The sequence below is a fragment of the Nicotiana sylvestris genome, chromosome 5, assembly GCF_000393655.2.
Source record: "Nicotiana sylvestris chromosome 5, ASM39365v2, whole genome shotgun sequence".
Taxonomy (NCBI): domain Eukaryota; kingdom Viridiplantae; phylum Streptophyta; class Magnoliopsida; order Solanales; family Solanaceae; genus Nicotiana; species Nicotiana sylvestris.
The window spans coordinates 27241276-27268351 of NC_091061.1; the positions used below are offsets into that span (position 1 = coordinate 27241276).

Genomic DNA, 27076 nt, shown 5'->3' on the forward strand with positions numbered 1-27076 from the left:
GAAGAAGTAAATCTTAGTTAAACATAATAAATTCCAAGACCTGTAAACTAATTGGAAAAAATCATGCATAAGATGAGTTGAGGGTGACCAATCTTATTGATACTTTTCATCGTGGTTCCTCTTAATCAATGGAGGAGAGACTTTTACATATTTTCTTGGAGATCGCCCCCCTCCTTCTTCTATCCCCAGCCACCTATATATAGTTATGGAATCTCAGCTATGTACTTGGTTTGATGCTCTTTCATACTACGTATGCCTTTGTCGTCCCCCTAGACGTCGTCTTTTCTGGCTTGACGGGTATTATGAGCACAAATTTAGAATAAAACATGTCGTCTTTCGCTGCCTCGCCGCTTGGACGGGAAGTCGATCAGATCGACCGTAGCGGTCAGATTTCGACTAATACAGTTATGACACATGATAGTATACTTTTGTTGTTAAAAACAACTCTTTACATACTTGATCTTGCCTTGGTGGGTGTGAGGAGGGGTAGAGGTAGGCCAAAGAAATCCCGAAAGAAAGTGATTAGGCGAGACACGGTGCAACTGGAACTTATTAACAACATGACTCTTGATAGGAGAGTGTGGCAATCAGCGTTCTCCGTATGTTTACTCAGTTCGATAGCATTAATGTTAGTATGACATCTTTTTATTCTTAGATTGTTATTACTACTTGATGTTTACTTACTTTCTTGATTTTTGTCTTCTTATTTTATCTTGTAGTTATTACGACCTGTTGGTTGTTGCCATTACTTTTTTCCATTCTTTCTTTAGCCAAGAGTCTATCAGAAACAACCTCCCTGCCCTTCCAGGATAAGCGTAAGGCTGCATACATGTTCCCCAGATCCTATTTGTGGGAACTTATTGGATTGTTGTTGTTGTAGTAGTAGTATACTTAGTCTCGAAGGGATACCTCATTAGAAAAGGGATTTAATAAGTCACCTAGGTCGGACTGGGATTCTTTTTTATTTTCTTTTTTTTTTTATTTGCACAAATATAAATCAGATGATTCTCCTATAGTTTCAACTCACTCCATTAACAACTAATTTTTTTAATCTCACATTAATTAGTATAAGCATCTTTCAGATGTTATAAAAATGTGCATCAAGAAACCTTTTTGTTGTGATTGTGACAGCTGCACTAGTATATAAGTATTTGTTTCATGAAGTAGGTGCTGATTCTATTAGAGAGAATTTAGAAAAGAATGAGCATAGGCTTTTGTAAGGTAGCTTAGTTAGATTTTACCTTTGAAACTTTATTAAACGAGAGTTAATCATTAATCAAATTTAGCGAGAGCATTCTAGTCATCCCATCAAACAATGTAATGATCAAAGATATCACTATTCAGATAACAGTGTACAAGATCAAATCTCAACAATCTCATGATGTGTTCAATCAAAGCTTGCTCCACTCCATGTCAATTATGTGAGCATCCAAGATCGCAACCTAGTGGCTAGTGCTCAATAAAGTGAGTACAAGCCTTAAAAAAAACTCTTGAAGAGTCAAAAATAACTAGATGATTTCTTTCTATCTGTCTAAGTCGTTGCGGACAAGATCACCAAGTACTTGTGCTGATAGAAGATAGCATATACTCGACAAAATAGTAGACGTGTACGCAAGGTAGCACAAACATAACCATCATGAAATAAATTTTGTCAAAAAAGGAAGCGATTATAGACTAATTTTAAATCCCAGTTTCGTAATTATATAATCTTGATTAACTATTTCCATCTTATATACTTATGAAAATAGTATGAGAAAGAGAAGTATTTCCATATGCATCTTGGAGAGTTATCCATGCTTTATAAATTACTAATTGATCTTATCAGACAAAATTGAACTCCAAATTGGATAAGGTGAAGCTAGCTTAAGGCGTTATACGTATAACAAATATCAAAAGTTTATTTATGGCCTACTATCTAAATCTCACTCACACCTGGTGTTATACACTTTTAAACATTATTTACTATAATATTTCACTGATTACAATATATATATAATGCATTTCATGTATTTGTTAAGTTTGTGTAAACACAAGTATGCCTAAGGGGTCGTTTGATTGAGAAACAAGTATCCCGTGATTAATTATCCGTGATTAGTTATCCCACCCTCCCATAGGGATAAAAAAACACAATAATCACGAGATAGCTTGTCCCAGGATTAGTTATACCACGATTTTGTCCCAACCAAACATGAGATAAAACTCATCTCAAATTTAATTCCGGAATTATTTATCCCTTTATCCCTCGTACCAAACGAGACCTAAGTTTTTTACTTATTCCACCCTTACAAACTTATATGTTTCTTAAAGCGCAATATGGCAAGGCTCAGGCAGCACCATTCTCAGGCTCTGCTTTTGAGATGAAAACTGGAGGCACGCACAAATGTCATGAAAAAGGGCAAAAAAAATTGTAATAATGATAAGAAATGAAGACCAAAAGTTCAAAACTGACCTTCTATGATCTCCTTGTTACTAATACATATCAACACATCAATTGTGCCTCAATTCCAAACTAATTAGGACACTGTTTACTTCACTACATTCGCCCTTTTGGACATATTTCATTCAATGTCTCACAGAATTTATCATATCATGAGTATTCTAATACTGAAGGTCAACTTACCGCAACCACCGACTACGTAAACCTCATCTAAATCCGAATTTAATGGAAAAAAGCATGTGGATATCCTTTTTATTGCCTTCTCTTGGACTTGCAAGTCAAAGAACATGCATTTCAACTCATTCTTGCTTAACAAAATTCAAAGGCTAATGTATGATGATACTAGAACAAGTTTATGACCTGTGACTAATAAATCAACAATGCAATTTGTCAGAAAAATTATAAATCCTTGAGGTCAACATCCAAGTAGCAGGACAAAGAAAGAGAAGAATATCATTGCAGCTCATACACAACTACCAAGATTCACAGACCACAAAAAGGGAACGAGAAGCATACAACTTGGCACATTGGCACTCACTACACTAAACCTCATCTAGAGAAAAAGGTATCTGACACCGCTAAAAATTGGAACTACAACAAATAATTAATAACATTGATTTCTTAAAGAGAGAACAAATGTGAAAGTTCTGAATTACAAGAAGGTACATTTGACAGTCAATCGCCAATCGTCCATTTGCCAAGCCCTTGATAATTCATGTTGGCAGCTTTCAGACTAGCATGGACAGAAACAACTTGAGAGCATGCTCTGTGCAGACCAATAAAAAATTCCTCTGTGGCTATCTCAAAGAGAACATCTTGGTGGAACACAGAGAGCAGCTTGTCCCACTTGATTCTTATCTGTGCAAAATTCACTTTTGCAGCTCAAAATTTAGCTTGAGGTAATGTACGATGCAGGCACATTCCTGGAAACTAGTAGAAATTTAAAAGGCAAGAGTTCAGCCTTCTGGCATAGCAATATATCCACATTAAGTCTAGGGCATTCCAACTCATATTAAATAAATAAAATGAAAGTGATAAGAATTTTTGGAGGACCACACTGTAATAATAGGTGGCCAAATTAGCTAAGCTAAAATGAACGGTAAACTAAGGTACGTACTTGTGTTCTAAGTTGCGCGGACTCTTCGATTTTGGTGCCGTCCCCGTCCCGATACGAGACAGGGACGGGATACGTCCCGGATTCGGTCAACTGACTTTGGACACTTTGACCGAAGTCCATCGACAAATTTGGGGGGAAAATTGAGATTTTGATTTCTCAAAATCAAAAATAAAACAAATTTAGGAGAATGAAAGATTGAATTCTACAATATTCATGTAAGTTTTTCACAGAATATCTCTCAAACTTTACAATATTTTTATAGCTCTATTTTTTATTAGCCGAATCCCCGCACCCGTATCCATATCCAGATCCAGATCCAGACCCCCGAATTTTAAAATTTAGATTTTGCCGAATCCGATACTCGGATCCGTCCCCGTATCAAATTCCCAACAACAAACTGATGAAAAAACTTCAATGCTCTGATACCATGTTAGAAACCAAAGAAGTTCTATATTTCATATCTAGAAGAGAAGATTACAAGGCCTATTTATAATACTAATTCACCTAATCTATTAGTTGTCATACACCTAATTACACCTACTATACAACTCATATACATGTGCTAGCTATGATGTAGTACATGTGTATACATGTGCTACACAACTTGTATTACACCTACTATACAACTCATATACATGTGCTAGCTATGATGTAGTACATGTGTATACATGTGCTAGACAACTTGTATGTCAACACTCCCCCTCAAGTTGGAGCATATATATTGAACATGCCCAACTTGTTACAGATATATTCAACTCGAGCTCCATTCAAAGCTTTTGTGAAAATGTCTCCCAATTGATCTCCAGTTCTAACATGACCTGTAGAGATGAGCTTTCGTTGAATCTTTTCACGAACAAAGTGACAATCTATTTCAATGTGCTTAGTCCTTTCGTGAAATACAGGATTAGAGGAGATATGAAGAGCAGCTTGATTATCACACCACAACTTTGCTGGCAATGTAGTTTGGAAGCCAACTTCACTTAATAGTTGATGTACCCATACAACCTCACACACAGATTGTGCCATAGCTCTGTATTCTGCTTCCGCACTAGATCGAGATACGACATTTTGTTTCTTACTCTTCCACGAAATCAAGTTTCCACCAACAAAAACGCAATATCCTATCGTGGATCTCCTATCGGCTTTTGACCCTGCCCAATCTGCATCTGTGAAACACTCAATGTTAGTGTGTTCATTATTCTTATATACTAGACCCCGTCCTGGAGATCCCTTTAGATAACAAAGAATCTGCTCCAGAGCCGCCCAATGCCTGACTGTTGGGGAAGACATAAACTGACTCACAATGCTGACAGAGTATGCGATATCGGGACGAGTTACTGTAAGATAGTTCAGTTTCCCAACCAATCTCCTATATTTCTCTGGATCTTCGAATAACTCACCGTCTTCTTTCACGAGTTGTGTGTTAGGAACCATTGGCATGCTGCATGGTTTAGATCCCAACTTTCCAGTTTCAGCTAACAAGTCAAGAGTATATTTCCTTTGGGACAAGAAGATGCCTTTCTTGCTCCGTGTAACTTCAACTCCCAAAAAATACTTTAGTTGCCCTAAATCTTTCGTCTGAAATTGAGTGTGAAGGAAAGACTTTAGAGTTGAAATTCCTGTAATATCACTTCCAGTAATAACGATGTCATCAACATATACTACCAATAAAAGAATACCATCATCAGACTTTTTATAAAACACCGTATGATCGCAATTGCTTTTCTTCATCCCATATTCTAGAACAGCCTCACTAAATCTGCCAAACCAAGCACGGGGACTCTGTTTCAGCCCATAAAGAGATTTTCGAAGACGACATACCTTTCCACACTCCCCCTGAGCAACAAACCCAGGTGGTTGCTCCATATATACTTCTTCCTGAAGATCTCCATGTAGAAAAGCATTCTTTATATCAAGCTGATGCAGAGGCCAATCATAAGTAGCTGCCATGGAAATGAATAATCGAACAGAAGCTAACTTGGCGACCGGGGAAAAAGTATCCAAATAGTCGACTCCATAGGTCTGTGCATACCCTTTTGCAACAAGGCGTGCCTTAAGGCGAGCTACTGTCCCATCGGAGTTAAACTTAACAGCAAATACCCACTTGCTCCCAATAGCCTTTTTGTTAGTGGGCAGATCGGCCAACTCCCAAGTACCATTCTCATATAAAGCCATCATCTCTTCTATCATTGCATCATGCCAACCTGGGTGGGACAATGTTTCACGAACAGTTTTAGGTATCCTAGCAGAATCTAATGATGCAATAAACGAGCTAGAAGAAGTAGACAAATGGTCATAAGACACAAAAGAAGAAATAGGATAAGTACATTGTCGTGTACCTTTGCGAATGGCAATAGGAAGATCCAAACTAGGATCTGAAACACAGGAGGTTGGATCTACCGACGAAGCAGAAGTAGGTAAAGGATCGGGTTCTGAGGTTTGTTGTCGCCTGGTATACACACGAAGAACAGGTGGCTGCTCGGATGGTCGATCGAGGGAAACGGGTGACTGAGGAAGAGGTGTTGGAGAACTAACCGGATGTGTGACAGTGTAGACCAAAGTATCATCTTCTTCCTCGGGACTGTTATAAACATATGAAGAAAAGAACGGATAATTTTCATGGAATGTGACATCGGCAGACACTAAGTACCTTTTGAGATCTGGAGAATAACACCGATAACCTTTCTGAAGACGTGAGTACCCTAAGAACACACACTTAAGGGCCTTTGGATCTAATTTAGTTACCTGTGGACGAACATCACGAACAAAACAAGTACAACCAAATATTTTGGGTTCAATAGGAAATAATGGCTTAGAGGAAAAAAGAATGTTGTAAGGAATATTACCATGAAGTACAGAAGATGGCATACGATTTATTAAAAAACAAGCTGTAGAGACGGCATCAGCCCAAAAACATTTTGGCACTTTCATTTGAAAGAGGAGTGCTCGGCCTACTTCAAGAAGATGTCTATTTTTTCGTTCCGCAACCCCATTTTGAGAAGGGGTGTCAACACAAGAAGATTGATGTAGAATACCATTTGTAGCCATATAATCTTTAAACAAATCCGAAAAATATTCTTTTGCATTGTCACTCCTTAAATTACGAACGGAAACATTAAAATGAGTTTTTATTTCAGCACAAAAAGCACAAAAAATTGAAAACAACTCCGAACGATTTTTCATTAAATATAACCAAGTAACACGAGAATGATCATCCACAAAGGTAACAAAATATCTAAAACCAGTTTTAGAGATAATAGGACATGGACCCCAAACATCGGTGTGAACTAACTCAAAAGGTAAGTCGACCCGTTTATTGACTCTAGAAACTTTAGGAAGGCGATGGTGTTTAGCAAACTGACATGACTCACAATCTAAAGAGGAAATACTCTGAAACTGAGGATATAACTTCTTCAAACTAGACAAGGATGGATGACCCAATCGACAGTGTACATCAAAGGGAGACAACACAGTTGAACAAGAAATGGATTTCGGCACCTGTGATTCAAGAACATAGAGACTCCCAGACTCAGAACCTTTACCAATAATCTGCTTCGTCATAAGATCCTGAAAAAGACAATAATTGGGAAAAAATGAGACACAACAATTTAGAGTACGAGTAAGTTTACTGACAGATATTAGATTGAAAGAAAAATCAGGCAAATTTAAGACGGAACTAAGGGAAAGACAAGATGTTGGGTTAACAGTGCCAGACCCTAAAACATATAAGGTAGACCCATCGGCTAAAGTAACTGTGGAACATTGGGTATGTGACTGAAAAGTGGAAAAAAGTGAGTTACCTGTCATATGATCTGTGGCACCAGAATCAATGACCCATTTGGATGACGAAGAGAGGAGACACTTAGTGGTTTTACCTGACTCGGGGATAGTATTGATAGGAGGAGATGATGACTGAGATGGTGAAATAGTCTCGGAAGTGGCGATGTTGGCATACTGAGATCTTTTGTTCTTATTCTGAAGCTTCACACAATAACGTATGGTATGACCGAACTCATGACAATAAAAACACTCAACTTCCCCTTGCTTTAGGTCTCGACTATCGCTACTCCGATTGCGATTACTATGACTCCTATTCTTTTGGACGCGGCTAAGCAGAGCACCACTATCGATCGTGGTTGTCGGACCTGGATGAGACTTTTCAGTACACAACACTCTTGTAAAGGCCTCTTTCAAGGAAGAGATAGCAATCCCAGATAAAATCTGCGATTTGGCCCCTTCAAATTCGGGAGAAAGACCAGAAAGGAAACTCATGACCGCCAGTTGTTCACGCTGAACCTGTTGTACCTTCACATCTGGACTAAACGGCAATATAACATGGTATCAGAACATTGAAGTTTTTTCATCAGTTTGTTGTTGGGAATTTTTTTTCCCCGTTCGAATTATTTTTGTTCAGAACAGTCTTTCGCTGCTTTGATTCTATTTCACTATTTCCGGCCATTTTTTCCTTGACAACTTTCATTTTCCAAGATCACTGTTCACTGCACTGTTCACTGTTCAAATATTACTATTCACTGTTCACTGTACTGTTCAAATATCACTGTTCACTGTTCACTGTACTGTTCAAATATCATTGTTCACTGTTCACTGCACTGTTCAAATTTCACTGCACTGTTCTTAACTATTTGATTCTGCTATTATTCGGGTGCAAGATGACTGAAACGAAACCTACCGTTGATGTCATTCCGGTTATGTCCAAAATTACGGAGAATAAGTTCATGGGTTCCAATTACATGGATTGAAGTAAGACGATCCGCATGTTAGAAACCAAAGAAGTTCTATATTTCATATCTAGAAGAGAAGATTACAAGGCTTATTTATAATACTAATTCACCTAATCTATTAGTTGCCATACACCTAATTACACCTACTATACAACTCATATACATGTGCTAGCTATGATGTAGTACACGTGTATACATGTGCTACACAACTTGTATTACACCTACTATACAACTCATATACATGTGCTAGCTATGATGTAGTACATGTGTATGCATGTGCTAGACAACTTGTATGTCAACATGTTGCAACTGAAAATGAGACAGGATCCCATCAGTTGGCTACTAAATAATCTCTGGTAAACAAGGATTCTGCTTTCACCTGGGAGCCTCTCAGTTTTTTTATGAGTTCAGTTCCAGACAGCATTTTACATGTGATATGCTCAGAAGAATGTTTTTTTTTCTTATCTTCTCAAGTATTAGGGTCACGTCATTAAAGGGAATTATGTAAAATACTTTATGGCCCAGGAGAGGAAAAACTAGGAGAACAGCTTGCTTCAAAAACTTTACCAGCCAGTGATGATTTGGTATCATCCAAAAGGGCTAGTCATCCCAGGTGTTTGTAATTTTAGTCAAGTATTAGACTTTCTTATAGTAGTTTCGTAACATTAAAGAGTGGACATGAAGTCAAAAATCAGAGAGATACTGATTCACAGAACTATCAATCTACAATATGTACCGGTTGAAGGAGATGTAGATAAATGGATAGTCCACACCTTTCCACCTTGCCAACTGAACTCAAAAAGGAGCCTCAAGTGATTCATCCCAGACATCTGCACTTCCATTGGAGGCATCCTCTGCATCTTCCTCCATTGAGAGTCTAATATATTCTCTATGTGCAAAGCGATCCCACTCAGTCAAATTCGGGTTCTCACGCTCCTGGAACAAAAAGAAAAATCATGTTAATCCATTGGTGAGAATGATGAAGGAATGTAGAACAGCCTCCTTTACTTATTAATCAAACATTAACTTTTCAATTACCTGACGTATTAGGAACGGGTCGCGAGTTTCAAATGCCATGAACTTATTGAGGTTAAAGAGTATATTGAAAACACTGCCGGATAACTTATTGCCCTTCAAGTCATGTAACATGAAATAACTTTCATCCTGCAAGGAAAATTCAGTGCTATGTATCATTCTTGAAAATTAACCCAGATGGTACAAATTAAAACAGGTGTAGATTACATATCGCACATCAAGTCAAACAATACAGAGTTGAATAATGGCATTAATTATTTCGATTGAAAAAGAAAACGACAACTTCTTTCCCAAACTAATCATGACTGTTGCGTTTCTAATCTCCAAAGGACCATTGGCTAAGAAATTACTCAGCACATTGGTTCACTAATTCACCATCAAGAAGATAAAATCTGACTGTCAACCTCCCACCAGACAGCTTAAAAAGAAATACAGTTCACTAACTTTAACTTATGCATCACCGTCTTTCACAGAAAAGACCATTCAGAGAATGCAACTTACAAACTTCAAATTAGGTACCAAAAGGGGTCAACCAGAAGTGTTCTTTCGTTAGAGAAGAAAAGCATTAATCTGATGGATATGTCACAGCATGTAAAGGACACAACAGATAAAGACATCACATGTGAAAAAAACAAAGATTACCTCTGGACTAATCATGTCGACCATCTGGCACAATATATCCTCAAAAAGCACTGGCTCTTGGCCCATGCATTCCATTCTATGCAACTGCTCCTCATAAAAAAATTGCATTTCATTCCTAGTCAGAACACCGTTTCCATCCAAATCTATGCATTTGAACCTGCCCATAAAATAAATTGAGATATAGAAAAGAAAGGCAGTGTCATATGTGAGTTTGTGCATGTCCCACAACAATACAATTGACTATTTTTCCGAAGGGGACTCATCATTCTATAATGACATTACTTTGCCTAAATTCTTAGCTGTGAATTCAAGCAATACTAATGCAAAACACAATCAACTAAATGGCCTTCCCTGACTGTCACGATAATTCCTGATAGAAATACTCTTAATTATCAAAATACAACAAACCAGCAATTTGACTTCCAGCCCATAATAATTAATATTATCTCGCCAACTATGATGAAACTAGAGACAACACAGCAATGCTTGCATACACAAATAAGTCAGTCTAATCAACCAAGAAAAGCTAAAGAGCCACTAAAAAAGTTAGCAGAAAAGACGATTAGGAAAGAAGACAGATAAGTTTGGTTGACTAGACCAGCTTCCTTTTTTTGGGTACTGTGGACACAGAAATCAGAGATACCTTGACGATACTGCAGTACCAGTTTGAAGACTGAAATATCAATGTCTATAATTTATTTATTTTGGGGTGTAAAATGTTGGACGTATATGATAAGACACATTAGTTGACTTATCAGTTCCCTAAATATTGAGGGAGCTTGACTAATCTACTATGTAAAATTCTGCACCTACAGGGGTCCACAAAAGTAATAAAATGACCTTACTAATCTGAAAAGGTACTCTGTGTACTCAAATCTTATGCTTTCAATAAGTAACTTGGTTTTCCAGTAAATAAATGCATAAGTAATTGGATCTCCAATAATTCTACAAGTTATAAGCTACCACAGTCGTAAATATTTCAATACACCTTTGTTCCATAATGTCTCAGATGATTTCTTCCCATCTGTCCAAACTTTGGTGGACATAGTTAGTTACCTGGTACCTATTGTCGGTGGGAGGTACTAGGTATCCCGTGGAATTAGTCGAGGTGTGCGCAAGCTGGACCGAACACCATGGTTATTTTTTAAAAAAAAAAGACATCTTTGATCCACATCTCATTAAAATCAGACCATCACTTTTTTTTTGGGGGGGAGGGGGGAAGAAGGGAAGATGTTGCTTCTATGCTCATAAATGGGTGAGACATAAGCAGTTGAATTATCATAAAATTTTGCAACCTATGTGAAATTGTGAATTACTTCATACATCTTAGATCTGGTTCTGGTTTTTCTCCTAGAAAAAGAGGAGAAAGCTAAGATGGTTGTGGTTTTGTTTTGTTTTTATTTCCCCCCCCCCCCCACCTTTCCAGAAAACAAATGTATTGTTTGGATTTAGGTAAAACAGCCCTTTGGTTATTTTATCTCCGATAAAACAAAAAACTGTCTTATGCAGAACAAAACAATTGCTGAAAACAAACAGGGCACAGAATTTAAGTGCAACAAATATATTAGAACTAGAAGTAGGTAATTTGCAAGCAAAACCTTGTTCATACTCGTGATATCCTGGTTAGCACAAGCATATTAGTCTTACGAACAATAATAATATCATATACTTCCGACTTCCAAGTACCAGCATATTTCGTGCTCCTAATGCTATTAATTATTGGAGAGCCGATTTTATAGCCTAAACAAAAGTGCTTTTTGAAAACATTCACCAAAACATCTACCCCCCCCCCCCAACTCCTCTTTTTCACTCAATAAATTAGGAAGCAGAATACAGAAGGAATCCACTAATCAACTGCAGTCATAAAATTGACATGGATAGTTGAAATCAGTTCCTTCATAAAAAAAGAACATTAGTAACATAATCTCCGCTTAGCAGGAAAAAAAAAATCACAGTAATGATGTAAAGAGACTTGAATTCTCCATCTTCATCAAAAAAGATCCAAATGCTCCACTATAAAAGAATCAGGAGGAAAAGTTCAAATTTTCATGGAGCTTGAAAAAGAGTTTCGTGTTAATCCTGAAATTTACCAGTATTCAAGACCAGGCTCTGATGTTTTATCCTCCTCCGACAATATAAAGTAAACAAAGTCTTCATAACCCATCTTTCCTTCAACTTTACTTGTAAACTTCCTTGGAACCTGACAAAAACATTACAACATGCTAATCCTCTCTGTGCCGTTCCAATTTTGTTGGATATCCCTTAAGGGGCGAAAGAAAATTAAAACATGAACTCCTTATAACGTGATAAACAAGCATTCCCAAAAGTACAACAATTTATTCATTAAAGCAGGCAAGGCAAATTGATAAGTGACAAACAGAGTACAAGGAAGACTCCAACCTGAGAAAATATTCTATCAACAATCCTGTATGTAAGGGCATGGTTGCCATATCGAATGAGGTTCTCTTTATCAATCAGAAAATCATGATCCGTATCGAGCTCCCAAAACTTGCAATATATCACGTAAAAGTGTTCGTAAGAGAAGTACCTGCAGCAAAAATAAGATGCTCAATGACGTGGCAGATATATTTGCTTGAACGGCAGTAAAAAGAACTTGACCAACGTTATCAGGGTAGTGTCAAGCCAAAGTCAATAGAACAAACTCTAAAAGGTAAGTAAAGAAAGTAGCAGAATGTTTGACTTAGTTTCTATGAGGAAGCCAGAGTTTCAAAGTAATCTGCAAAACATTGTGATGTGCTTTTGTAATGTTTATCTCCCAAAATGGATCTGCTAATCATGTGATCTACAATGCATTTTTTCTCTCTTCTTTCTATGACTAGTCAAAGAAGTACAATTTCCTAGCACCACCATTTGCCACATAAACATGCATAATTAAATCATGTGACATAGATATTTTGATGTTTACAAGGCAAAGAAACAAGGACAGACCATATCAAGTGGCATAACAGAAGTGAATCTCTAAAACTTCCCAAAAAGAAGAAAACTGTGAACTTTTTTCATGTCTATATTAAGTCAATCCCATTGCAAAGATATTTACCTAAGGACCTTGTTAATATCTTCTTCTTCATCCGCATGTTGCATTGCAGCAATTAGGTCTGAACGCTTCAGCTCCCTGAGGGTAAGTTGACCATTACCCAATCTATTCACGTAGAAAAATATTCTGTATATTACAGTTTCAGCTGGCCAATGCAAGAAAATTAGCTGTTAAGATAGAGTAAAATAGTTTGTAACCCCTCTATGTTACAAACAGGTATTTAAATACGATGTATCATTCCAACTTTTAAGAAAGAAAAAAAAGACTATCTACTCCATTCCTAATGGTCCCAAACCAAGAAAGCTGACAGAACCCCGCAAAAAAGGGTGACGGGTAAAAGGGTTAGCTAATCTAGTTTGAATGGGACTCCTTTAGAGAGAGCAACCAAAGGAAATTTCAAGTCTTAGACAAGAAAGCTTTGCCGAGGAATTAAAGTTCTCATGCTTGATGTACCAAAAGACCAGAAAAGGCAATTAGATCTTTTATTGTCTTTCTTCTCCACCATTAGGCATGGGGGATGAGTAACACAGCATACTTCATTCAACATATAATTGCCTCAAAAATACTGTCCAGTTCATCAGAGAAACTCACACCTCACAAATTAATCTAGCACTGAAACCAAAAAACTACAACAAACTGGGGACCTGTAGCACTTTTAGTTATCTGCTTTGGTTACATGTAATGGTCCTCTCAAGAAAGAAATTGATAGGGATGTCTAATAGAACAGCTCATGTAGGACAGTGGTTATATACATCCCACAAAACATCGTCAAATTCAAGGGCACAAAGTTCCGCATGCAAATTTTTAACGACGTCAAAATATCAAATTAATAGAGGGCATCAGCAACTAATACAGTATAACATTGAGAAGGTACCATATCGCTCTTGAAATTCAGGTGTGCTCCGTAAGAACTCTAACCCAGGATGTGTTGCCAAAAGCTCTTGAAGCACGGGCTTGAAATCATCCTACAATCAAATTGGTTGAAGTTTCAATTGGAACAAGGAAAAAACAGATCTAGCAATCTAAAAATATTCTCCGTGTAATCATGAATCAGACCAAATCTTTAGCTCTTTCGGATAGGACGAGTAAGAAACTGCAAAGTAATTATAACAAGTCACTCAAACAAATAACAAACAAAGTAGAGAAAGCACCTGTGTCAGGTGTTTGAGATCTAGCTGCTTCAAGATTGTGTAAATCTGGGTTGCTATATCTTTTGTCAACATATTTCCGTTGACCCAATAATCAACAAAGGCATCCCTACAGCCATGTTAAGCAAATAGCATCAGCAAACTACTTGAAAAAAGAGATCCAGACATTGTGAGAAATGAATTAACACTAAATGCTCAGGTATACTCTGCATTACTAGTACCCTACATCTGCTGTCACTTCCGAGTTTCTCTTTTCAAGTGTTAGCAGTTACAAATAAACATGGGAGAAGGTGTTATAAGTTTGCAAAGCAAAGAGATACAGATACAGACCAAAAGAAGCTGTCTTAACTGGAACTGTCGAAAACAACAGACAAACCTATTAAGTTAATACACTTTAAATGTTTGAGAAATAAAACTCCTATGAAATAATTCCTCCCTTACACAAAATCTATTAAGTTCTGTCTTAAAACCTCTGCAAAGACAAAGTACAACGTTCAAGAAAGAAGCTAGAATTCAAATATAATCAACTATAACTAGCACAGTAACTATAACAAAAAATTGAGCTTCTGAGTGAAGGGAGCTTAGTACAATAGTATTAAGTTACTCAAACTATCAAAATATATAGAAGGATATATCTACTCAAGGAACTGTATTATATATCAAATAGAAGGACGTTACCGGAGGTCGAAAAGACATATAGAAGGATGAAAGGAAGAAAAGGATGCCCTTAATCCCAACATTTTCATCCATGTTCCAAAGGTGCAGATGACCTTCTAGGAATTACCCCAATTAAATGAATCATCTTGAGAATTGAGAAGAAAGAATACCTTGTTATGATGCCCGTTCCCTCAACATCAATCTTCCTAAAAAGAGCCCTTGAGAAGAACGACGGCAACTTGCATATTTCCTTAGTAATTGGTTTAAATTCTAACAAACCAAGGAAAAATAAGTTATATGGAATGTCAAACACAAGCATGAATAATAAATCAAATCATGTAGGCCGACGGCCCATATAGCTAGCATAAATAATTATAAACTACTCTTTATACATTTATACATGATCCAACTTAGTCTTAAGCCTACACTTGGTTTCCAGTCCAACCACACCCCCCCCCAGCTCACAAATTGTAAACCATATTGAGAATTTCAGCACTAAACAGACTCAGATATGCTGTAATTAGTTCCAAAAACTAGTCAGAATCTGATATATGAATCTTCTACATAAGTTGTGCTTGATTTGGGCTTATTTCATTGCAATACTAAATAATTTGTCTTTAAGGCGAATTGAGAGTTCTCCAAACTAAAGGTCACTTCTCTCCGTGACATCTACAGACAAACATCGGACCTAATATAAGTGTAACAACAATAATAAAGCATTAGTCCCTACTACTTTATTAGCCTACATGGATCTTTTGCTTCCATTACAGGTAGATAGAAAAAATCACCGAATATCATTGCCTCTACTGGATTGGAATTTGAACCATTTTCTCAATGGACTTCATTCCATTTTATTCTATTCTTAGTTGAGCCACGCTGAGTTTGCCTCTGTGGATCTTATCTTAGGTCTATCCCGCCCCCTTTTTGCATATTTAACAATAATAATATCGCACATATGGACCAGTCTATTTGGAAGACTATGTAAGACAACGATATCGGGCAACGTACTCTCATTTTTTCCACTATAAATTTTTTACTAAGGAAGTTAATGATAAAGAAAAAAGAATTTTTAATAAAGAAACAGTACCACAAAAGTACTGAAAATATACATAAACTTTGTATACTTGATCCCTCTTATTTGTGTAAGGAGTCTGAACATTCTTCTTACACCAAAAGTACAAATTGTGAAGGATATCTTAACTTTATATAAGAGATACATTCATTTTCCTCAAAAAGCGTCCATGGTTTCTTTCTACATTGTCCAAACTACACAATAAGGAATAGTCTTCCAATATTACCTCTGTTTTTCTTTTCATATCCTCTACCCCTACCAGCTGACAAAGTCTATTTTGGATCACTGGACTCCATATAAATTCAAAAACAGTGTAAAGCTTCCATGTATGTCTGCAGTGCAGAAGGAGATATTTAACTAATTGACTCTATGTTCTTCACAATGGTAGCATCTGCCACCTGCTGCAAAGATTACAATCTCTTCTCTAAAGAGTTTCTTGTAATAAGCAATCTTCGTGTAACTGCAGTTGCACCTTTTGTCGGATGTGATCATTTCTAATATTACAAATTTGGTATGACCAATTTTTACAATAAGTTCTTGTATGATCATCTTAATATCTGGATTCTACAACAATCATCCTATGAGGCATAACAATTTCCCATATAATATTGGTGGTCTCACAACCGTTTCATAAAACTTGTCACTTTGTTAGGTATTTTCCTATCGCATACCACTCACATTACTCCTCTAGTTTTTTATCAGGACACTTTACTCCTCTATTTCAACCATTCCATATCAATTCTGTGTTACATCTTCAACTACCATGTCATTCCCCTAAATGACTGAGCCTATCCCGGTGTCTGTACTAGAAAACATTTTGGTGTCATCTTTTTTTCATTTTTTTTTGGGGGGGGGGGGGGAGTTGATTTGTTCTATTTTCTGTGAGTGTTTAGATTTGGTAGAATAGTTTTCTGATAACTGTGAGCAGTGAGCGTATTTATTTTGTATTTTGATTGTTTTCTTTATGTTTTTGAAAACAAAACATGTCCTTGTTACAAGTAAAACAAACCAAAATATGTTTGGACAAGAAACCAGAAGTTATTGATCAAGAAAAGAAAACATTTTGTTCTAAAAAATTTCCCTGCATTAGGTATCACAATCCAAAGGCGGATCTAGGATTTTAATATCATGGGTGCACCATTAACTTTAACTAAAGTTAATACTTGTCATTGTGTTTTACAGCTAATCAATTTTGCACATCATCTAAATAATAAACTACTTGATAAATCATAATTTTTATTTGTATCATTAATATTATATACAATTATTGAATAATATGGTCTTAAATTGATTTGGTTCTTACTGTGTCAAAGCAAAGAGAAACTTAAGGTAAGTAGAATATTAATGACAAAGTAATGCCGTAAATTAAAAATTTAAACTTTTGCATGTTTTAATTCAAATTAAAAAGAAACACAAAGATATCAAAAAGCCTTAAGAGCATATGGTTAATTCTTTCTATGTGAGTTGCTTACCAAAAAAAGTATTTTACTTATTTAAAACTTCAAAAATTTGATTGGAATAAAAAGATATGAAGCACGTTTTATCATGTACTGCGTAACTAATCTTTTAGTCACATAAATAATTTGTTGTAAAACAAAGTTAGAGTACTTTAAGATAAAACAAATCTCAACTAGAAATAATCAATAGCTAATATCGGAATACTTAATTTATAATTTACCATGAAGAGAATTTATCAAATTGGTTGAAGTCAAAGAGAAAAGAGAAATGAAAAGAAAGGGTAAGAGAAAGAGAAAGAAAGACGAACTCAAAACAAAAATCGAATGTCTGGACATAGGGTCTGAAACCTTGGGACCCAACGCCCACTTTTGACCATGGGTTCACCCTACACTATACAACAAATTTTTCAGGAAATTATATTGAAAGTCTAGCTTATAGCTCCAAACAGGATGGGTGCAAGTGCACCATAATCTGTGAGGTGGATCCGCCTCTGTCACAATCCCGTCTAATCTCACTTCAAATCTTAAGAAGGTTGAACTTGTTGTGCATATATTTCGTCTTATTTTGCAGTCTCCAACAAATTTTGTAGCACCCTAAGAATTTCAATAAATTACACATAGATATCTATTAATTGTTTTAAGGGGGCATGTAACTTCACAATTCTGTAGGTTCTATGCATTTAATAAGAATTTATTTCATTAAAAACCATAATTACAGATCTTATAGCATTTGTTGGAGAGCCAACAAAAGAATGATAAGAGAAATTGGTAAAAGGCCTCAAAAAACAAAAAGGTATATTCTGGAAGATAATGAGATACTACAGAAACTCTCATATTAAACCTAAAAGGATATACACATATCCATACTCATCTCAAAGTCAATAAGAAAGCAATCCTCCCCCCCCCCCCAAAAAAAAAAAGGAACCTTACCATGCATTTGTAGTCCATCCATGTGACCATAGAAAAATTGGTTTATTCTAAACAAGCAGCGTTCCTTCAATTCATTCGGAGGTGGACGGCCATTTTGAAAATAAAACTGCTATCATCATATGCATTTGATCAAAAGGAAGAAATCGTCACAATCTGTCTGTGCTCAAAAAGAAAGAAAAAGCATCACTCTGAATTAGTTTTGCAACACTTCCATACCTGTGGTATTTGCTCTTTAACAGGCTCGTTCACTAATTTCAGAGGAGAACCTAATATAGAGGGGCCTGCCCTATGTCTTGTTGTTCGCGGTGAACCAGATGAGCTTCTCGGGGAAAGTGGAGGGGTACTTCCAGCGGGAAACATAGACGGCAAAGAACTGCTTGCAGCAACATTTGTGCTAGAAGAAGTTCCAGTCACATTCAAGGGACTACCACCCTTAACATTATCAAGCAAAGATTTCACCTGCATGTACAGTGAAAATAGATTACTTTCCATTTGCCAATCAACTGAGATCAACAACAATGTTTATCAGAAACAGAAAAAATGCATATTCATCGCTTCTGTTTGCAATAATGCAGGGCAGAGAGCTCTTCCAAAACGAAACATCATATGTTCCCAGAACTATAAAAAATCAACATGTAAGCTCAATAATTATCAGGTCCGATGTTCCATTCGTAAAACCTCAGACTCGTGTAATACTGGCTCAGAACAATATCTTGGCAGAGTAACATTTTAAAAATATATTGGATTCCAGCTGAACATCCTCAAGCACAATATCACTATCATTCATCACCAGTGGTATAAAAATTTCACGAAGAGTCTCCATTAAACAAAAGCACCAGCACATCTCCATCATCCTAGGAAAGCTTCTTAGTGGCAGTAGTTCCATGAACACACAGAATTAATTTTCATCGAATGCAACAAGTTGTTGCAGTCCTATGTGCATACTATCAAGTTCCGAGCATTGTTTACTCTTTTTGAGAGTGAGCAATGATAGAATCTTGTTGGTAAAGAGCAAGAGCCGGCTCAAAAAAAAAAGGCAACACAATTGATCCAAGAGAGCCGGAGCCCAGACATGTACATTTTGTCAATAAAGAAAAAGTGGATAAAAGAACTCAGAGAAAGTGCTCAAAATTGCAACAGACTATTGAAATCTTTCTTCTTCACTTTACACAAAAAGGTTTACATATCTTCATGGCGCCTTCTAATCATTCCTCGCCCTAGGAGACTTGATAATACATTATACTCCACATGATACTTCGCTCAACACAAAATAATTGACATTCTCATGAAACAAACGTATTATAGTTGTTAGAATCACTTCTGAGATACGTATAAGATAGATCATATAGCAGCGTATTATGATACAGTAAGCCACTAACTTGAACTGCTTTCTAAATTTGGAAAAACTTTAACATAAACTTCCCATCTACACTTGATAATAAACTTTTATAGCCATACAAATGTTATCGCACATGCAAATGTTATGAAATGTTTAATACCACAAGTTTAGAAAATCCTATAGCCACACAAATGTTAAGCCATGTTTAAGACCACAAGCTTGAAAGTTTTTCTTCCTTTCTTAAACACCATACCAATTCAAACTATGCCGCATCAACTGAAATGGAAGAAGAACCATTTTTGACTGATTACCAACTAATGTTTATCAAAAGATTTACAAGTATATACCTAATAAATGACCTGATTGCATGCATATTTTTAACCCCGCACTTAAACTCATTGCAATATCAAAATATAGTTCTTAATAAAGCAAAATACAGAAAACATTATCAAAATTTGGGCACTGTGGAACTACCTTAGAAGTCGTGATGGGGAGCGAAAGCCATTGATCAAAGAGCCTCTGAGCATAAGGATTATCTTTGATAGCCAAAGGTGAAAATTCAGGAAGCTGCAATAATTCGGCATCAAGGCTCGCTATATCAACAACTAAATCAACATCCATTGTGACTTTCTAACTAAGCAATGAAATCAATCCAAATCCAAATCCTTAGATCTTCTAGAACTTTCTTTATCATTCAAACAAACCCTAAAAATGAACCAAAATGAGCTCTTAAAATAGCAGTTCTCACATCACCACAGCTTTGGCTGAATATAAAGTATCGATTTTGATTTTTGAAGAATGTGAAAGATGATTTTCTGAATTGAGAATTTCTTCTAGATCGTTATGGATTTTCTGAATCTGAGATGAGATTGTATGAGTAGAAATGGATTGTAGGAATTGAATTGGATTTGCAGATCGGAGAAAGAGAATTTACAGGTCGAAACCCTTGAAGCCAAGTAGTACTCTGTGTGTGTGTGTGTGTGTGTGATATACAAAATGCAGTGTTAAGTAGTGTAATAATGTAATATCTTTCTTTAATTTGTTTACTTCCAATTTTCTTTAATTTGTCACATAGTTTGATTCATAAAATTTATTGTTTTAAACATAAACATTTGTTGGTTATAATATTCTTAAAACTTATAACTTTAAGCATGACGGTAAACTTTCTTTAAAGTATATAGAAGTGTGTTAGAGTGTCATTCTTTTTTGATTGTTGGATATCGGGCGGGTCCCCCGTATGAAACGACCCAACCCATTTAGAAAGGATAAGGGCATAAGATTTAGAGGAGTTAAGTGGTTACAAAAGAATACAATTATTTTTATTTAGTGGTGAAACAGATTTCATTATGGAAGAATTCTTTATTTTTGCAAGAAAAGAAGAAAAAACTCAATTTCTCTCCCTCAACAGAGAAGTATTGTTACACCCCATATTTTGGGGGTTCTTGGCATCCATGGTACTGTGCGCTACAGTGCGGCAGGACAAGTGTCAGTCGTATAGGTGACGTGTGGTGACGATGCGTTGTAAAGGAGCATCGAGCAGATGGGCTATGCATGAGGCAACAACCATCTAGATATGTTGTGTTGCATATCCTAAGAGTGCCAAGAGGGTTTAGAGAGGACTTGGGATGAGACTAAGGGTCTAGCCTGCGAGCGACGGCCGCGTACGTGCCTGAGTGTTACGACCATACGTTTTCGAGCTAAGAGAGGAATCTAGGGATTTCGGTTGTAGGCCATGTTCCTAGTATGCTATTATATATGCTGACCGATTTTGGAGTCATTTGGAGTTCGTTTGCCTATGGGCTTGACTTAGCCAAGGGCAGTAGCATTGTCGTAATTTGCTGAAGTGTCCGAAGGCTATAACTATTTACACGAGTATGGGAATGGTTTGAAACTTCATGGAAGTGTGAAGGAAGTCAAGAGAAAGCTTTAGGAACAGACGACACTTTATTCGGAGTTTGGATGAGTGAGAAAGGGTCATTATGATTCTCTGGCCAAAACATGTCTCTAGGGGATCATGAGCTTTTTTATTTTAAGCATATATAAGGGGGCAGAGGTGTTGAAGCTCAGCCAGCCTCCCTCGTGCGTGCTGCCACCAAGACGCACCAAGTGAGCCACCTTGAGGGGAACCTCAAGGGCCTGCCTGGGCATCTCAAAGGAATGTCTAAGGTATCCATATGAGTTAGGGAACTCTATGGACGGCGCAACGCCTCAGGGATAGCGTTAGGCACAAAACGGGTGCTGGAGGCTTGACGTGTGGGATGATTATGCCACGTGGGCTACCGAAATAGTGGATACAGACCTTCGTGCCGATTGGATACTTGAAGCACCTATTTTAGTGGCCTCATGTGTCGACTTGTGAGCTTGGCTTGGGTTCAGCTAGGCGCCTATTCCGTTGGCCTAGACGTTCAGTTGTGGGGTGACACTGCACTATGCGGGATGAAAGTATGTCGCGAGGTCTATGTTTGGCAATGCCATAAGACAATCATGGGCATGCTATGAATGACGCACATGATAGAGGCCAAGGACTAAAGGTTGCCCTACTCGGGCGAAGCACAAACTGGGTGTGGACGCACGAGGCGAATGTCAAGCTTAAGAATTGAACTGTGCATGCGAGAGCAATGCTCAGTGCTAGGCGAGGGACGAACATGTCCTTAGCCAACCCCAGGTGTGCGCATGGATGAGATTCAACAGATGAAAAGTGCCATGGCTAGTCAAGGCCATGAGCCTAGATATCAGACGGGTGGCACAGTTGGAGTAAGCTTCCTAGGCAAGCTCCACCACAGGCACAAGATCGTGCTAGAAAACCTAGGAAAGATGAAAGGCTGGCATGTAGTGAGGGATGACTACAGGCGCCGCATGGGCTATTTGGTGCTGCTGACGTCCGGAAAAAGGCTGGCCCGTGACAAGTATTCTTCTCTCGTTCTCTAAAAACAAAAACACACAAGAGAGGAAAGACATCTAATTTGTGAATATAAACTTCCTTTCCTAGTGAATTGATGTTCAACTTGGGGCAACTTTTTGGTAGTGAATTCAACAATTCTAACACTATATATAAACAAGATACACAACTTGTTGTTCTCGTCTCTAGGTTTAATCTAACATTGGCATCAGAGCCATTGGTTATGTGTTCTGTTAATTTTTGAATACACTGTCGAATATATATATATCGTCTCTCTTATTTGTATATCCATTTCTGATTACAAATTTTGTTTTGACATGAAAGCCAATTCTGAAGAAAAAAATCAAAAAAAAATGGTGTCGAAATTTATTTTTGATAATAAGAGATTAAAATACGAAACCTTTTCTTTAAGTATTTTAAAAACGGCCGATCGAAGTTGTTTGCCGATTCGGGAGATTTAGAATACCGGCAACAAAATTCTTTTAATGCCTGACTCTATTACCATATGTGTGATCATTTTTAGACACCAATTAAAGGGAATATTGTTTCCCATGTATTTAAACACTAGGGAGAAGAACTTTTGAAAGGCCACGTTGCCTTTTTTCATTATTAATTTTGTGTTTTCTTCAAAGTTATGAAACTTAGACTATTCTTTAATGACTTTGCTATATTTTTGCCATATTTGGTGAAACTTTGGTTGTCAAAGAGAGGGACGGCAAAAATATTTTTAGTGCTTACAAACTATTGAAAACTTTCTCTTTCTTTTAACTACATTAACTTGGCTAATGGCGAATTTATTTTATAATTGAAAAGAACAGAGGGAAGAGATTATTATGAGTTTTATTAGAACATTGACATATTGTTTGTGTATATTTTTGGTTCCGATGAATTATTTACTCTTGGAATATAAATATATTATTTGTTTACAATTTCAGTTCAGTATCTTCTTATGAAATTCTAAAATATTATTATTATTTCATCAAAAATGTCTTGGCCAAATATTTAATTATTGATTAATTGGTCAACAGTGAACTCATTGTTCCTTAAGTGAAAAGATTTAAAACAAGTCCTAATTATTCCTTTACTGATATATTAGTGATCATACAAGGGTCGAATATTAATTTCTTAATAAGTAAATGACCCTTAAACTTGATTTCTCTTTTACAAGTAATTGCGAAATATGTTATCATATAGTATGATTATGAAAAATCATTCTAATTGTTTCCTTGTTCCCATTTCAGAAATTGATGGACGGGAACGAGCTTGATATATGACAAATGAGAGTGGTGCTGAAAGTCGAGCAAGGAGACAACGTAGAAGAGTGCATCGTCTAAGGACCCATTTCAGTAACAATTCAGATTCAGATTCTGAAGTCGTTATGAATGATGTTCCAAGATCGATACAAAATATCTTTAAGGATGATAGAACTCGGTGTAGGGAAGGGAGAAGAAAATATGAGAAATTTAAAAGGTTCAAGATGGACGCATATGCTACTATACCAAGTCATCTTCACCTTTTTGGGTTGAAACTAGCAGCACTTGTCATGCCCCAAACCCGGGGAGGCGTGGCTGGTACCCGATACCGTACTAGTCCGAGCGAACCACTCTGTAACTTAATTTTTCTTCTATAACTATCATAGGCCAACATGGTCGTAACTCGTGATGTATAACTATAAGTGGGCAAACATTGTATCAATGAACCATCATTCCTAAAACATAAATACATATGGGTCGCCAAGGCTTCTGACATAATGTACATAATGAACCTGTATCTATAAAGCCTCTAAGATTATTTGACATCAAATAGGACAAGGCCCCTGCCTAACCATAAGTCTGTAGCAAAACTCTGACATGATGACTTATAGACTCGGCTATACTCCGAATGAAGTGGAGTCTTAGAAATCCTTTGTTGAATGCTAACCTCGTCTATTATGAGGGCTCGTCAAACTGATAACCTATATCTGCAGGCATGAATACAACATCCACAACAAAAGGGCGTCAGTACAAATAATGTACCGAGTATGTAAGGCAGAACTGAAACATAACAATAAGTCAACATTAATTAAAGACATATAAGAATCAACCTGAATCTCTGAAGTGCCACCGTATATGCATACTTATTATACATATATATAATGCTTCTCTTTTGAGACTATTATCTATATCGTATGATGCATGCCTGCCCAACTGATCAGAGGTAACTGCCCGACTGGCCGTCGCACAGTGGTAAATGTATGACCGCCCAACCGGTGGTAAATAATGATACATAACTGCTCAACCAGTGGTAACTTTCCCACCGGCCGTATTCCGGTGGTAAATGTATGTCTGTCCGACCAGCCGTAGCATGGTGGTAAATAAAGATACATGATTGTCCAACCGGTCGTAGCACAGTGATAAATGAATATACATGACTGCCCAACCGGCCGTAGCACGGTGGTAAATGCATGAATATGCATGTATAACTATATTATAAATATTAACATCTTTATCATATACCTCAATAGAGACTTAGGAACATAGTGAGACATCACTTCACATAAATGAATAATATAGACATCCTTAACTGCTAAGAGCAGAATCACCTATGGAATAGCATTGGGTTTACGTATTGTTACTTGGATCATGCCAAAAGAAGGAAGGATTAACCTTAACATACCTTACTTGAGGAATTTATCAAACACTTTTACTTGAGCTTGCCAAGAACAACCTTTGCTCCTTCTAAATCTTTGAACAAGAACTAAGCACTTCTTATGATCATGACATATTTCATGTTGCTGGATATATGGAGTATTCATGGATGTATGTTTTTGCTATGTTTCTAAAGTAAAAGACTCCCTATTAATAGATGGAAAGGTTTCAACCTTCTTTCTACATCTTAATTGCAAAAGAAGTATATCATGAAGGCTTAAAAGCTTGCATTATCATGTGTAAACAGGGCACACCATGTTCTATGACTCATGTGCACTTTGGTGCTACCCTTGGCCAATTTTATGCCATGTGGCAGCCCACAAATTCCCCTAAAATGACACCTAATCTCATAACAAAAGAGTCATTATTTAGATGTTTGAGTCATTTTCATTTGTTGCCACGTGGGGATGATGTTCCCACCTAACTTATCCATCAATTTCCTAAATGTGTCGTCTCGCTCTATGACTTAAGAGTCATTTATTGGGCTTTCCTTGGCTACCACGTTGGAAGGCTTATCAAGCCTATCCAAACATTTTAATTACTTATCCATCCCAATAATTTGATGACTAAGCCACCAAAACTCCCTAATCTTGTCACCTAGCTCCAAGACTTGCCTAGTCAATGTTGAATTCCCTACTTGTTGCCACCTCAATCCTTATAAAGTTGATTAGTCATGAGTCCCCCTTATCCTCGTGATTCCACGTGGATTCATACAAATGACACTTATCCACTTATAACTAATTCCATATTCCATGACTTTATACCAATATTTAACCAATTATTCACACAATAATTTTTAGGTCTCGATTCACTTAAATACTAATATATTTTATATTACTTACTACCATGATCATGTGGTATAGCACTAGTCCATAAGTACGGGGTATTATAGCTTGAACCGTATTTTATCTCCAAATGTCAAACTTCGGTGATACTCAATTTCTTCGATTCGTTTACTCTTTGACCTTTACAACACTTACTTATCACTTGGTTGGAATATCACAAATACTTATAACCCCAAAAATAGTCTTGTCCTTGAACTTACGTCAATTATTTGTGACAAATCTAATGTAGAAAAGTACGGGATGTAACAGAACTGTTCTCTTATCATATATTAGTCAATACATGGAATGTTTTAGCTGTATTGATGGATTCTCTCTCACGTCATTGGGGCAATGTACTGGCTAGTATTTATTATAATTTTGGTCCAAATGAAAACTTTTGGTATACATTCAGGCACTCGAGGCTGAGTGGGAGAAAAAGGACATAGAAGCTAAAATTAAGAAATTCCGACTTCTAAAGACAAGTTCTAGGCCTCGATTTTATCAACCTTCTCCTATATACAAGCTAGCTAAGACTTTGGCTGATATTATTGTAAATCCTTATCACCATCGTAATGAGGATAATGACATGTAAATATAAATAAATGTATATATGACTTGTAATTGTGTAAGTTCTAGTATGAATATTTATTTGTTTGTCTCTTCTGTTATATCTTTTTGTTCATTGGTATGTATAATAGAGTGTTGTAAGAGAACAAGACTTAAAGAATTTGTGTGATTCTAGTCACGGATATCAATATAATATACACTAAGAAATATTTTCTACTTTTGATTAAACATATGGATTGTAGATAATGATTGAAAACTATGTGACCTTTCGATTATACACTAAATGTGAAGTCATTATGAGAACTTATTTTCTTGTGTGTGTATATCACATGTATTATTAATGGGTGATACTTGCATGATTATCTCTTATAAGTATAAGACTATGGCTTCAAAAAGTATAGTTGTTGATCCGTATAAGGTGATAAATTAAACAACAATTATTACATAGATTCGTAAGATATGGTATGT

At 36.6% G+C, this 27076-nt stretch overlaps 1 protein-coding gene across 7 annotated transcripts; it reads right to left on the reverse strand.

The window, feature by feature from the left end:
• Positions 1 to 2823: 2823 nt before the first annotated feature.
• Positions 2824 to 20638, reverse strand: LOC104246835 (serine/threonine protein phosphatase 2A regulatory subunit B''beta-like). Of its 7 annotated transcripts, none has more exons than XR_011407525.1 (14): positions 20106 to 20638; positions 18509 to 18751; positions 18293 to 18401; positions 15004 to 15103; positions 14180 to 14285; positions 13903 to 13993; positions 13032 to 13173; positions 12374 to 12521; positions 12064 to 12173; positions 9974 to 10130; positions 9335 to 9460; positions 9070 to 9232; positions 7053 to 7121; positions 2824 to 3367 (listed from the first exon to the last, which is right to left on the reverse strand). XR_011407525.1 is itself a non-coding variant. In XM_070174314.1 (13 exons), the coding sequence occupies exons 1-12, from the start codon at positions 20250 to 20252 to the stop codon at positions 9092 to 9094; spliced, it is 1620 nt and encodes a 539-aa protein (XP_070030415.1). In that variant the 5' UTR covers positions 20253 to 20638; the 3' UTR covers positions 2824 to 3295; positions 9070 to 9091. The 7 variants fall into 7 exon arrangements, 3 of the variants coding, with proteins under 3 accessions (XP_070030415.1, XP_070030414.1, XP_070030416.1); XR_011407526.1 differs by having other exon boundaries at positions 9033 to 9232; XR_011407527.1 differs by lacking the exon at positions 7053 to 7121 and having other exon boundaries at positions 2824 to 3295; positions 9033 to 9232.
• Between the last annotated feature and the right edge of the window lie 6438 nt (positions 20639 to 27076).